General features: G+C 42.9%; 1 protein-coding gene across 2 annotated transcripts; it reads right to left on the reverse strand.

The window, feature by feature from the left end:
- Window positions 1–143: 143 nt before the first annotated feature.
- Window positions 144–14,046, reverse strand: egfl7 (EGF-like-domain, multiple 7). 2 transcript variants are annotated; one of them, XM_020650908.3, is made up of 9 exons: window positions 13,837–14,046; window positions 10,437–10,694; window positions 9,673–9,795; window positions 8,241–8,353; window positions 7,460–7,555; window positions 6,403–6,591; window positions 3,853–3,929; window positions 2,500–2,662; window positions 144–629 (listed from the first exon to the last, which is right to left on the reverse strand). In XM_020650908.3, the coding sequence occupies exons 2-9, from the start codon at window positions 10,514–10,516 to the stop codon at window positions 610–612; spliced, it is 861 nt and encodes a 286-aa protein (XP_020506564.2). In that variant the 5' UTR covers window positions 10,517–10,694; window positions 13,837–14,046; the 3' UTR covers window positions 144–609. The 2 variants fall into 2 exon arrangements, with proteins under 2 accessions (XP_020506564.2, XP_029136434.2); XM_029280601.2 differs by lacking the exon at window positions 13,837–14,046 and adding an exon at window positions 12,548–12,692.
- Between the last annotated feature and the right edge of the window lie 1,363 nt (window positions 14,047–15,409).

The raw sequence follows: 15,409 nt of genomic DNA on the forward strand, positions 1-15,409 counted from the left end.
TTTAGTGCCTTCATTGGTTTCTATCCAACACGGACTGCAAATTAAACAAAGTACATTTATCTTAAGCATTCTCCTACACCAGAAGGGGTTAATAGATGTGCAAACCTAACTCAGTAAATCTTACACAGTAGTGAGCACACATGTTTTTGATTAAGACTTTTTATTACAAAACATTAGAAAACCAGGTACAAATGTCTATCGGAGCGCTGAGAAATACCTAACAGTAATCATAACTTAAATAGATAAATACAGATGTCCATGTCCGCCTCAGGACAGAGGACACAGCTGCACTGATGCAAAACAAACACAGGAACAAAGTGGACGATTTGACTTTTGACTCTGAGGGGTCTGATTCAGATGTTACAGGGGATGATGTCATGCTGAAACCGGCCCTGCCACAGGTACTGTTACACAATCGAGAATTTGACATTAATCCGCAAAGAAAGGTAAATAGTCGTTGGGAGGGGGAAAGAAAATAACAAAATGATTTGTGCGATGATTGCTACGTAGCACTGCAAGAACTTTCTTTTCCTGCAATCCATCCGTCTTGATGCGTACGATCTCTGGCAGGTTTGGGTCGTTATTCACTTCACTGGACATGTTTGGTGGTTAAGTCTCCTGGCAAGAACCTACAGAGGAGAGCAGATTGAGATATTACTATTAAAGGTCACATATTATGCAAAATACACATGACTGTTTTTCTACACATAAGTGTCTCTAGTCTGTCTTCAAACCCCCCAATCATGAGAAAAGTCCATCCTCTCCGTCTTTTGCCTGCTCCACTTTTCAGAAAATGTCTGCTCAAACAGGCCGTTTGTGACATCACAAAGGGCAGTAACCCCTCCCCCAGGTGGGTGATACTCCCACAGCTAGGTGTTTGTTCTGCCCTCTGAGTCTGCCTTCTCACCGTAAACTATAGGACATGGAGCGAGAAAGCCCAAGACACCTGAGTGCTTCCAGAGAGGGGGCGTGGTCAGACCCAGCTCATTTACATATTTAAAGATGCAGACACAGAAACAGCCTGTTCATGATCAAATACAGGATCAGAGTGGATTAAGAGCAAGAAACTTCTGGGGAGCTCTGAGACTTATTTACACTTGTTGAAAAGGAGTGAAATATGTGACCTTAAATTGTCATTGATCCACGTTTTTGTTCTTGAAAATTGAACTTATTTAGTTCTATGATTTGAGACATTAATGTGATTTTATTTCCCTTTAATCCTGACTGACACGCATGAAAGGTTGTTGGTTTAAGGGCTTCATAACTGGTCCGGATCTGGACTCCTAAAATAAAACTTTTGACTATAATGTAATAAAACAAAATAAGATTTAGCTCATTACTTCCCAAGGCACATTTTCCACATGTTATTCAATGCTTTTGTTTCGACAAGTTTTCACAGGGAAATCTGCTTCTGTAACGAGATTCGTCACACACGCATTAACTTCAAGTCGTATCTCACAGATTGTGAAGCTGAATTGATTGCATTACTGAGCAGTCCATTTGAGCGACAAAATTAAATAAGTGGAGCAGGAGTCGATTTCACAATTTATACAAGTCTGCCGCTCATCATCCCAAGCTACCAAGTTTCTCCTCTTCCCATCAGATATCACTCGACTACTTCAGCACCCAGGGGCCTTTTTTGTCTTCCTAGTCAGAGCTGCACAGCCTAAGTACCCGTGCATGTGCAGTTTTCTTCTTCTGTGGTGAACGTTGCTCTCGTTAAAGAGTCACTAAATCCAATGTATGGGTAATGAGTTGTGCTGTGTTGTTGCTCAATTCAGGTTCAAATCTCAGCATTTGAGTACAAAGTAATTAACATCTACATAGTGACTGCCCTCCACAGGTTGAACCCGGCAATTGCAATTAAATTTTTCTATTGGCTGATCTGGAGGCTAGTAACGTTTGTGGTTCCAGCTTTCACCATCAAAGCTATTAACACTTTTGTTATCCCACATCAGAATGATTTATACGCTTTCAATAAGCAAATACCTGAAAGTGATGACATCCCATTTAGCCTCAACTTTAAGCTAATGTTAGCATGCTAACACTGGATTAGGATGGGCAACACCATTGTGGGTTTGGTAGCATGCAGACATTAGCATAAGGAGCTAAGCCTTGCTAGCACAGATTTAGACACATGTACTTTTTTAAACTTTAATGTCTTACAATTTTAAAATGTTTTATTTTTACTCACATGTCGATTGACTTAAATGAACTTCTCACCGTGTTATAGCCATAAAGGTTATTAGGTTCAAGGCACAAGATTTTATTATGTTATTGGATTTGCTTTATTATTATTGACTGTAATACATTTTGTTTTATTACATTACGGGAACATTTTGGCTTTGACATAGTCTCTAATCTGTTTGAAGGAGTCTGAAAACGGTTTGTGCATTCCAGGCAGTCAAGTGGTCTTTGAACAAAAATAGAATTTTCCCTCCTTTTTAAAAGCTACTTATTCAACTACGACCATTCAAAGGTCGGCCTGCGGTCACTCACAAGTGCCGAGTCGCTCCTCCAGAAAGCCGATCTGCTCACTGAGGGAGTCGATGCGGTCCAGCTGCTGGAAGGAGTGGGACAGTAAGGTGGTTTTTTCTGACAAACCCTCGTCCAGCGACAGGGGGAAGAAGTTGTTGAAGGGGGCCAACACCAACTGTAACTTCTGCACAGAGGGAGAAAGAGGAGGGGAAGTTAGAGTCGAGAGAAAAGTACTCCAGAAAAGAAAACGGACCATCTACATATTGAAAGAGCAGCCATTTTCCTCTGTTGTAACACTCTAAGACACCCTGGTTTTGAAGAGTCCCTGTCCAAGTTTTAACCAACCAAAACAATACACCATGCTTGGTCTAGTCTCGGTCTCGCCCTGCCTTGGTCGTGGGCTTGACTCGGTCTCAATCCCTAAATGTCTTGGTCGTGGGCTTGACTCGGTCTCAATCCCTAAATGTCTTGGTCTTGGTCTTGACTCGGTCTCGATCCCTAAATGTCTTGGTCTTGTGTTGTTCTCTGAGCACTCTTGTCTCGGGTATCTCTTGGTCACGGTTAGGGTGGTCTTGACTTAACCAACCAAAACAATACACCATGCTTGATCTAGTCTCGGTCTCGCCCTGCCTTGGTCTTGGTCTTGACTCGTTCTTGATCCCTAAATGTCTTGGTCTTGGTCTTGACTCGTTCTTGATCCCTAAATGTCTTGGTCTTGGTCTTGACACGGTCTCGATCCCTAAATGTCTTGGTCTTGGTCTTGACACGGTCTCGATCTCTAAATGTATTGGTCTTAGTCTTGACTCGGTCTGGATCTCTGAATGTCTTGGTCTTGGTCTTGACTCGGTCTGGATCTCTAAATGTATTGGTCTTGACTCGGTCTGGATCTCTAAATGTATTGGTCTTAGTCTTGACTCAGTCTGGATCTCTGAATGTCTTGGTCTTGGTCTTGACTCGGTCTTGATCTCTAAATGTCTTGGTCTTGGTCTTGACTCGGTCTGGATCCCTAAATGTCTTGGTCTTGTGTTGTTCTCTGAGCACTCTTGTCTCGGGTATCTCTTGGTCACGGTTTGGGTGGTCTTGACTTCAACAGTAGGTCCCACCCTGCGTCTGAGTCAGAGGAACATATGAATATGCTCAAGTACCCACCTCATAAAAAAACATCAACCTCCAATTAATGACATCAACAGCTAACCTTTATGTTTCTTTATTAGCAAGAACAGGATTCTAATAAAACACTTTAAAAACATTTGCTTTAGGGATTAAATGGAAACCCAGATTTTACATCATAACATCATACATGGACCAGAGGTGTTCCTGGTGAGGCTGTACGGGAGGTATCAGGGTAGGTGGATTTTATATGAACATCTGTACCTTTTCCAGGAGCTCCACTCGGTTCCTCAGGCTCTGCACCTCCTCCGTCACATTCTCTGCAAGGCTAAACCCTCCACCTGTAGACACCACACAAAGACAGAAAAACACATGAGAGGATGGAGACCGAGCGAGGAGGGGGGGGCAGAGAGAAAAGTGAGGGGGGGGGGGGGACTTCTGTGTGTTTATTTCTGTCTCTAAGATCAGTGACTCTCAACTGGTCTAGCCTCGGGACCCAGCACCAACTCCTTCATGACATACTGTGACCTAAATGTTGATATTTTTCAACCAATCAGATTTATTCAATGAAAAAGAGTGAAGTTTGGAGCAGGAAAAAAAAATGGAACTAAAAAAAACAGCGCTTTAGAGATTTTTTGACACACATTCATGACCCCCCTAAAAATGGCCCTGTGACCCACTTTTGGGTCCTGACACCACCGGACAAGAAACCCTGTCTTATAGATCTACACTGTAGAAGATTTCCACCCTCCTTGAATGATTCATGGCCTACTCTAATGTTTTTTTAAACTAAAAATCAGGAAACTTTAAGTTGAAAATGATGCTTTGTCGGCTGCATATGAATGTGTATGAATGGGATTAGTTACTTCACATAGCAACCTCTTCCATCAGTATGTGAATGTGTAGGTGTGACCTGCGGTGTAAAAGAGCTTTGAGTAGTCAGACGACTAGAAAATAAATATACAAGCTCAAGTCCATTTACCATTTTTGTTTCTAATATCAGTTTCCCTTAAACCCGTTTTTTTAGACTGTTTTTTTAGTTTAGTATCTTCAAATTCTTCAGTTTACAGCATAGTTTAGTTGCTATTAGTTTGTGTAAGTTTAGGTTTGTTGTTATATGGAATTCTCGTCATGGGTGAGACCCCAAAAAGTGTTCCATTAAAAGCTCAAAAACAAAAATAAAATGATTGTTATGGGAACTACTGAAAAGCAGACAAAAAAGCTAAAGCACCAGAAATAGACAAGCACTTATTCATCCTGCCTCTGACACATAAATCAGTTAGAGGGACGTGTCTGTCATGCTCCAGCTCCATGTTGCGGGGGGAGGGGGAACGTCCCAGGAGCAGGCAGGGAACCCAGATATAGATGCAAAAATTTAGGGACTTCGGGGTTTGGCTGTGCTTTCACAGACAGACTAAGAGCGACTCAATCTCTCCCAGATGTGGTCCATTACTGAGACAGGAATGAGTGGAGCAGCAGGGCGAGCAGGAGGAGGAAAAAAAAGGGTGGGGGAACTGTCGATGACCCCCAGCAGACAGGGTTGATGGAGCAGGAATGAGAACACAAGTGTAAGCCAAGAACACGGAGGGGAAAAAGGAGACAGGGGGGGGGGGGGGGGGGAAGATGGAGATGCAGAAAATGTAGTCGGACACTCCTCCACAGCAGCTTGGCTCGGACTCAGAGCGCAGGTCGACTTTATTCCCCCCCCCCCCCCCCCCCCCGAGTTGTTCAAACCTCTATTTATGTTTGTGATCTCCATGAACATCCCTCTTACGTGTGTTTGAACACATGAAGGAATGCACTTTCAAGCCAAACATCTCTGCTGACCTTGCTTTTTTTTTCTTTTTTGGGATCTAAGCGCTGAGTGCTAAAACTCCCACAAATAACCCCGCACAATCACTTTCAAAGATCTGTCATATTTCTGCTTTTATTCCACCCTCTCCTGGTTTTTCTTTCTTTCTTTGCTGACTCTGTAATACTTGCACGCCTCATGTGTTGTTATTGGAGTAAACAGTCTCTTCTTGAAGCTGAAAAAGTTTCCATTTCAACATGATTATATTCTCTACCAAAACACAGATAAAATCAGAGGGAGTTTTGTACACACTGAGCCTTTAGAGATGTAGCACTATCACACTTACAAACAGATATTTCTCTTTGGTTTCTGACACTCTCCTCTTTAGATTAACTGTTTGGTGACTCATGTAAATCCCCAAGGAGGGAGAAAGATTTGAAGAAGTGAGGAAAAAGGTAAGTCTTCATGTTGCGTAAATTCCCCCTAAAAAAGCAATAACGCTGACGCAGTAAAAGAAACATCCTGGGGTCAACGATCACTTAAGTCGACATGGAGGGAGGATGTATTATTTTGTTGCTTAGATACCGGAAAAACACACTTCTACACTTCTAAAAAAATCTTTTTCATGGTAGGAAAAGACACTGCAACACATTTTAAAGGAAACTGATGGAGTGTGTGGGATAAAAATATGTCTGTATTAGCACGGGAGCTCTATTAGAGTCAGATGTTTGCTCTACTCACACAGGACTCTTAGGAGTAAATGGAGTCATTATCAAAGACCAACGGGGTCCCAGGCTCACCGCACGGGGGCCCCGACCACAACACAACATCTGTCTGGAGTCGGCACCAGTCGCAGTGCATTATTACTCACGGTACGAGTTGAAAGTGGCATAGCGCGTACCAAAAGTAATAATGGACCGCGAGGCTGGCAATGTTCTTCATCTTCTGTTTTTCCAGATACCTTTGCTGCTGAAAGACACAGAATTATACTGCACGCACACATTCCTGTGCTGCTCATTTACCCGCATCCGTGTGACCACCCACTGTTGCCTGAGTGGGAGTGGAAGGAGAAGGAGGAGGAAGAGGAAGGCTCGGACAGGAATGGCCGTCACTGTCGAGCTTGAAGCCGTCTCTGCACTCACATCGATAGCTGCCGGCTGTGTTCACGCACTCCTGGGCGCACCGATGCTGCTCGCTACACTCGTCGACGTCTAAGAGGCAAGAAAGACAAAAAGCTCAATCACAAGTACACTCCTGAAAATGTTTCAAAACAGTTGCTTATTCATACCAGACATTCACAGCGTGAGATAGTTCCCTGTCGAACAGGAATGGGAGGTGTCTTAGTAGGCAAAAACGAAACATATCTAGAGCTGTTTTTCACATATAGACAGGCTGCCCCTGATATCTTCTTTTTCTTGCTTGTTCACACATGCACCTCTCAAAGCGGGGGGAGTCTACCAGGAGTGGCATCGCAGCAAACAGTGTCCAATGCTATGGTGAGAGTTTCTGCGTTTATATCCAAGTATATCAGTGTTGTGTGTAGTTTGAGATAGTCAGGGTATCAACAAAAGAGTGAAGAAGAACTTATCGAGAATTTAGAAAACTTAATGAAGCAGCTTCATGTGCATGAAGATTGCACTGGGTGTGCTGATTGCAAGATAGAAACGTTATGACCCCCCTCCAACTTGCTCCCATTCGGTCAATTTTCCTGAATGTATGCCCTGCTGCGTTCACACATCGGATTACCCTGATTTCTTGCAAAAAAAATGGGGGGCTTGCAGAAAGAAGTCTGGATAAAGCCGTAGTGAAATGTGTCTGTTTACACATGCAGCTTACCCGGAAAATTTCCAAAAGTTTCCATGAGTTTTGGGCATGTGTGAAAGGGGCTTATAAAACTGTGAGTGAGAATATGTGTGAGGAGACCTGTATGCCTGTGCAGGTAGAAGTGTCAGAGTGTGTGTGTGTGTGTGTGTGTGTGTGTGTGTGTGTGTGTGTGTGTGTGTGTGTGTGTGTGTGTGTGTGTGTGTGTGTGTGTGTGTGTGTGTGTGTGTGTGTGTGTGTGTGTGTGTGTGTGTGTACCTGTTTGACACTGGCGTCCCGTCCAGCCCAGCGGACATGCACACTGGTTGGGTCTTAAACAGGTACCTCCATTCACACAGGGTTGTCCACACAGAGCTGTAAGAGACATTTACAGAAATTATTCAGCATTTAAGGAACAGTCTAAAAGGACAAATGATTACCACTTATGTCTGGATGTTTGATATACAGCTAGGGAAAGGAGACTTTTTACTTCGACTCAAGGTTTGAGGCAATTAGGAAATGAATCCATTGCTATGCAGATGACACACAGATGTATCTTTCTTTGATACTTCGGGAACCTAGAAACCTAGAGATCATTGAGAAACTAAAATGGGTTTAGCATAACACAATCAGCTAACAAAAGCACTGAATGAAACCCCTGACGCTAATGCAGAAATGCTAAATAAAATGCAGTTCAGTGAGTGTCCACTAGAGGCAGGCTGTAAAAAACAAGGAATCCACATTCGATCCCATATTAAAATGTCTGTATGTATAGCAGAAATAACATGTTTACAGCTTAATAGACTCGTCTGTTATAAGAGTTATGCATAACTAGCATAATTAGGGGCGGGGCTAAGTTTTTCAATGAGGCTTAAGACCTGCGTCAGCTCCTCCTCTTTGCCTGTTTTTAGATTGATAGGGAGTTTGGAGGAGATCAAATTTCCAGTCATCATTGGGCTTTAAAACGCTCCTTGAGAAACCAATGGGTGACATCACTGAGACTACGTCCATGTTTTATACAGTCTATGGTATGAACACATCAGATGTTGCTAAAGGTTACCTTGGTTGCAGTTGTGAGAGTGAAACCTCGACCAGCCGGGGCAGCACTCTGGATAGAAATGGGACGGAGGTGCTGCTCTGCTCACCTGCCTGTACGCCACTGAGTACACAGTCCTGTGGAGACAAAACACACACACACACACACACACACACACACACACACACACACACACACACACACACACACACAGTTAGGGAACCCCCACTTATTCATTACACTGTCAACACCTTCAGACGTGTGGTTGAGGCTGAGGAGAAAATTGTTGGAATATTAAAACCACGGCTCACTCCATGGATCGTCCAAGAGTGAGTGTCAGGAAAGAGGGAGGGGTGGAGAGAGGGAGGGAGGGAGGGAGGGATAAACGAAACGAGATACAGAATGATAATCTGACACAAAAGTGACAAGAGTTGTGTTAAATGCAAACAAAAGGATCGACTAATTTAACCACCATGAGATACGTTCCTGTTACTGGATAATGAGCAAAGAAAATGGGAAAGAAATCGCCCAAACACGATACTGACTTTCGTTGGGGAGGTAAGAGTTAAAAAAAACATACGAGATTAAAATGGAGGGAATGTAAGAGGGGAGACTCAAGAGCATCAGAGCTGGAGAGAGACCGAGCAAGTAAGGAGGGAGAGAAGCGGTTCCAAAATAAACACGACCGCGGTCTCTGCGGTGCAGGCAGTTCATTTCCCGTAGTTACACACAAGTCCTCGATATTTTAGATTCCACTCAAATATGTGCCACCGTGACCCAGTTCTGTGCAAAAAATAAATAAATGCATGTATATGTGGGTGAGAAAGTCTTGATCTATTTATGACCGCACTCATAACCTCCCCCTCCTAAACATGTCAAAGACAGGTTTCAAAGTCGAGTGATTGCTCAAGTAGAACGCTGTTTTGACAACCAGATCCCAAAGAAGATGCTTAAGAGTTTGACCCAACTATAGAAGTATCATTTTACTTATTTGCACATCTATTTTATGTCCATAACAGTGGAGGGATCTTTGGAGGCCTTTGTGAACCATTTATGTTCTCCAATCTTTAGGAAGCAGACCCCCCCCAAAAATCTTCTTCAGATTAAAAATTTTCTGCGCTCTAAGATTTAATCAAGCAATATGATCAATATTTTTGACTGTTACGGCATGAGTTATGGATATTTCTCCCTTCATAATTCTCCTAATTTATCACATCATAAATGCAAATTAGAATCTGTTTTTGTGGGTCTTAATAATTGGGAAAGAAGTGCTTTGCTGTGGAGATCAGGTACAACACCATCAGCTGCATTTCTTCTTGAACGCTCTCGTTAATCAAACAGTTAAAAGCCAAATTGAGCATGAAAGAGTCTGCAGTGTGTGTGTGTGTGTGTGTGTGTGTGTGTGTGTGTGTGTGTGTGTGTGTGTGTGTGTGTCTCTCTTTTGGTTTACACTCACTTGTAGGTGCTGCAGAGGCGATGGCCCTGACACAGGGTTATGTAGGGCTTGTGCACCGGCTGGACATATGACTCTGTTGCCATGACAACGCTGTGACGGAGGTCTTGGCCGCACACCCTCCTCCTGCATTAAAAAAAAAAAGACAGAAAAGAAAAGAAAAGAGAGATCAAACATTTAGCGCCGCCTCAAAATAGATAGAGACTTTCAAAGAGCACCATCTGCGCCCGGAAGCCGTGCTAGTTTTAGACTTAAGATAGATTTCTGTTTTAGAGAGTTTGAAACTTTAGAGCCTTCAGGTTTCTCTTGGGAGCAAAGACACCTGGCACAGGACGAAGCTGTGCAAGATGCAAACTTTCTGTGCTTAAAAAATGTATTCTTTGGAACTGGATTAGAGACAAAGCTCTCCCTGAAATTAGTGTTGTAGTACTCGAAATGACAATGGCGAGCATACAAGCTATTTGATTAGTGTTTATCTTCATTATCAGTTTTTTTTTTGCTCAGATTGTTACTTATTTTCTCTGTTTGGCTCTGCTTGTTCTGTTGCTCCAGATCTACATTTTATTTCTCTACATTAAAACTAACAAATACAATTAATTTGAGTTTTTTTTTTTTTGACAATTACAAAAAAGTTACAAAAAAAAAGTATTTACAGCAGGCGAGGTTTGCAAACAGGTCTGAGTAACCTTTCTGCAGCTACAGAGGCCAAATCACCCAAAGTGACATCCCATAATAAACACAGGAAGAGTGTGAAGTGAGCCGTTTACCCGTGGTGAGCGAAGAACTGCGCGGTGCCCATCACGTGGAGGATGAAGAGGGAGGAGATGAGGAGCAGCGTTTGGTACATCGTCTTCCTCTTTTTCCCACGTTCCCTCGCTCAGCTCTCTCTCTCTCTCTCTCTGTGTGCCAGGAGGAGGGGGGGGGGGGAGGAGGGAGGGAGGGGTGAGGGGATGTCGTGGAGCTCGTGCCAAAGTCTCCTCGCGCTGAATGTGTGTGTTCTCCTGCAGGAGGAGGACTCTAGCTACCTGTAAGAAGAGAACAGTTGAGATTTGTAAGTATTCAAAAAACAAAAAAACAAAGGTGTTCAATGCAGATGTCAGACAGTAAATATGACATTTATTGCTTAATTAATGCACTTTCAAATAAGTTGACATGATCTTAATGCCTGCTTTTAACAATTCTAGTGGTTCATTTGCTCATAGGTTGTGAGCTTTTACAATTTTAGGGATTTAAAAAGGTGAGAAAACAGAATGTGCTTGCACGTTGATGTGGCTTTTTTTTTGGGTACATTATATCTTCACGTCTCAAATGATTTTTTTGTCCAGCAGACTATGAGAATAGATTAAAATGACTGTAGTGTCATCACACAGAAAACCTTCTTTTGCATCTACAAAAAAAAAATTCCCTAATACATTCATACTCCAAAATACTAAAAAAGAAAAGCATAAAAATGCATGAAAAAACAGGAGTGAGAAAGCAGCACACATGCAGGTGGAGACGTTTTAAATGACTTCTTTAGAGATGATCTGAAACTTGTTACTAGGTAGATGTTCAGGGTCTGGTAACAAGCACACAAACAGACACAATATGAAGGTGTCTGTGTGCAGCAGATACAGTCCTGAGATGTTGTGGAAAAAGTAGGTTGAACTCTCTCTGACCTGCAGCAGCTCTCACTCTGAGATTGAAGCAACAGAAGAAAAAAGACAAAGAAATGTCCGTTTATCCCTCCACACACACATTTGGATTAATTACATTCTGCACAGGATTAGAAGAACCCTGAGCTGTCCGATTGTAAGAAATAAAGATGCATGACAGTGAAAAGCTCTGCTGCGATCCTATCCTCCAGGCACAGATACTACTGACCCCTCTGGGAAATCACTAACAGTTTTTTTCTGTGGGTGCAATCGCAGGTTACTCGCTGCAGGCTGCAGGACACTCTCCGTTCATCCTGAGGTGATGCTAAGCTTCAGATGACAGCTTTGAATGTGTCTCTGATCCCCGGCTGGCTGGACGCCCGGACACAGGACACGACCATCTACAGCCTGCATCCATTCACAAATCCCAGAAACCAGAGGGGTGTGACTTTGAATGCATCTTTAGTTTGTGCACGTGTGTGACAACAACTTCTACTTTTGATTTTGATTTTGAGGAAGCCAATTTAGCTCAGGAGATGAGCGTGCACCACATGTGCACAAACTACATTCTTCACAGTCGTGCCGGGTTCAAGTCTGAGCCTCGACACTTGCCATACGTCACCCCCCACGCTCTTCTACCAACAAATCTTAAATGTCTCCAATTGTCCCTTCTGAGTAAAAGCAAAAGTTGCTGAACAATTCTGAAAAATAGTAACAGAATAGTTTGTAAAATTACCAACATTTACACAAATGAAAGGTAAGCAAGACTGAAATTTTCCCTTTAAAATATTCAAAATGTATCCAATTATTTCTGCAAAACAACAATGCAATTTAATTAACCTCCCATATTCCAGGTGCTCACACGGCTTTAAGCTTGTGTTTGCGTTTGCATCTGCATGTGTGTTGTGCTTCATTATTCCAAAAATAGAAAGTTCTGACCTACTGACACATTAGGAGAACCTCGAGCAGATGCATTCCCTGCATTCGCCAACAGAGGGCGCTGTTTCACAGCACAGCAGCACCTCTGAAGAGAGCTGTTTCAGGAGCAACATCCTCCCCTCACACAGAGCAGCATCTCGCACATTTTCCCCTCTCACACTGTGAACGGTGACTCCACAATTAAAAATAAATAATCGCTTAAAAGCTTAGAACAAGGAAAGCGTGGATTCCGGTCACGCACACACACAAGTCGTTATAAGCCGATATAAAGGGTGCAGTGCATGCATACAAAAATAATCACAAACCGTGTAATGAACAATCAGCTTTCCTCAAATTAATCCCACAACAAAAGACAACAAGAAGCAGAGGAGCGCTGCAGTTAAAACCAAAGTTAGTCCCGTTTTATTCCCGTGGTGCGTTCAAAGTCCTAACAATGATTTAAAAAAAAAAAAACCACTCCGCTTCTCGTCAGGTTTCTCCCGCAGCTCAGACTGTCAGAGAGGCAGCATGGGGGGTGATGTAGGACCTCCTCCCACTTCTTCCAGCTGGGGGTCCACCACGAGCTCACTCACACCGCCTGCACTGCCTTGGTTACCGCGAGTGACGTCACTGCCCGGGCTGCACAAACTTCAGCCTTTCATTCATAATCGACCGAGCTTGAGCAGACTCGTGGGACAACAAGTGAGACCCCGGGAGATGGTTTAGTGGATGAGTTCAGGTAAATAAATAACTTTAGGTACTCACATGAACAATGACGTCATTTAAGATGGTCAAAAGAAAGCATCTTCTGAAACTGCATCCCCTAAACTTGACTGATTTAAACTGCTAACTCCAAATAAAAACTTTTTATGAGTTTACATGTTTTTATTTTCTCAGAGAAGCCCTGAGTAAGTAACCCCATTCATGCACGTTCATACAGCGCCGACGAAGCAGTGAGAGAAAGGGTTAAGTGTCTTGCCCGAGGACACATCAGACATGTGACTGCAGGAGCTGGGGATTGAACCCCCAACCATCAAAAAACTCTAAAATGAAAGGCCCTTTTTTTGTCCCACAAACAGCATGAAGCAAATGGCCGTACTCAAACATATAATGTCATTAAAACCAAACACATTACCCAAACATCACAGTATGAGTAACAGCTTAAACCCCACAGTAACACACTGACCCACACGATGCACACTGTGTTGTCCAGTTTTAATTTAGTGTCAAGTATCCTCACTTTTATTGTGTCACAGTGCGAGTGTCAAACAAAGTTAGGCAAAGCTTTCCGAATGGTTAAACTGAGCGGTCCAATCAGAGGCTGCAGATAAACTGTCCAATCATCTTGGAGAGGCAGGGGGACCACAACCAGACAGGAAATCCACACTTACTGCGTCTACCTTCATACAGCGACCTCTGTGCATTATGCAAAAATAAATATGCTTAAAAGTTTCTACAAAATATCTTAATCAGTAAAAACCCTTCAGAGTCGGCCTGTTACCTCAGACTGCACACACAGATTTTATTAGGCAGCTCTTAATAACCTAATTATAAAAGACATCAGAACAGGGTTAAAGTATCTAAACATGTTTTTAAAAAAGTGTTTCAATCTCACCCTCGCAGAACAGGGTCTCCAGGTTCATGTGCGCGTGCAGGCTGAGCGGCCGCCATGGGCAGGGGCCGCCGGACCAGTGGATAAGACGACTCTTCCATGGTGCTGGTTTTCTTTTTAAAAGCTCGAGGGTTTTGAAGCTTTCAAATTTCAAAAAACCTCACGGCCGATTCGAAAAGGTGCTCCCTGTGAGTCGACCGCCGACAAATGAAATGTCTACGGGCGTTTTTCACTTGCTTTTTATGCAGGGCTTCCTGTGGAACGCAGGAATTGGATGGACAATCCCAAACCGGACTTCCTGTGAGTGTTTGGCGCTGATAAAACCCCTCTCCTGCACAAACACCCTCCATCCTGCTCAAGCTGCTTCGCAAAATCTGATTCTGAAGCATTTTTTTCTGTCCCCCTCATTGTGTTGCAGAGAGCAGACATCTTAAAGGTGGGTCAACGTTTTTCAACCTCTCGGCCTTCTGCTGCTTTTTATAATCCTGACGAGAGAAGGCAGTCAGTACTTAAAGGCTGTTTGCATTAACTCAACCTTACACATGAGTTTAACACAAGAGAGCTCCTATAGGCCGATGTTTACAGAGTTTAAAGCCACTTGTCTGATTAAATCTGTCAAATTGCAGCTCCAGTGTTGCACGATAAGGAAGAAGTTTCTTTTTCCCCTCGTTTTGTGTTTGTGCTTCTCAGTGCAGCGCAGTAAAGGAACAGTACGTCTGCCAGGGAACTGTTCAAATAGTCCATGAGTTATTGTCGTTGTTGCCATGGCGATAAAGTTTGGTACATTTTAAAAGTCACACTCAGGCTTTTAAAAGAAAAGCATGTTGGGGTTGAAAATAACCTCCTGAACAAAATAATAACATTATACAATTATGAAAATAATCAAATCAGTTCTTCCACCGCCATCGGGTTGTGTTGTACCCTAAAGCACCGCCGTCCTCGTTCATGCACGGCCTGCTCCGACCTCCACTTCCTTCCAGCAGCAGTTACATGAACTGACTTGAAATCAAGTTTAAGACTTTTTCAGCTCTGAGGTTATCTTTCAGGCAAACTTTCTGAAAACACTTCAGTGCTTTCATTTATGAAACTGCATAAATCTGCAGATGATCATGGATGTACATTTCTTTGTTGCTTTCACACAGAGTACATAACTATAATGTTGTTTCACACATGCACTCCTGAACACTTTTCTACAGGAGGAAATAAATGATGTACAAAGGATGCAGCAATGTTCACAACATATCCAAGATGGCAGACAAAGCAACAGATTCCGATGCTGCGATAAGAGCATTATGTTCTACGTGTAATTGGACGTATTCACAGTACAAACAAAAGGGTGGAAAAGCACAAACTCCCAAACAGGAAAAAGAGTTTGAAGCAGCTTTTATAACATGCGTGAAGATCTAACTGGTTTCTAACAATAGCAGCATAAATGTCGACCCCACCCGCTTGCTTGTTGTACATTTATCAGAATATCGCCGGCTCTCACTGTGACTTCTTGCAGAAGTTTTACTGGAAAGCTGGAAGGAAAAAGTCCAGATAAAAGGACCATTATGCATCTGTGAAAATGCTAAAA

This window comes from Labrus bergylta, chromosome 17, assembly GCF_963930695.1.
Source record: "Labrus bergylta chromosome 17, fLabBer1.1, whole genome shotgun sequence".
Taxonomy (NCBI): domain Eukaryota; kingdom Metazoa; phylum Chordata; class Actinopteri; order Labriformes; family Labridae; genus Labrus; species Labrus bergylta.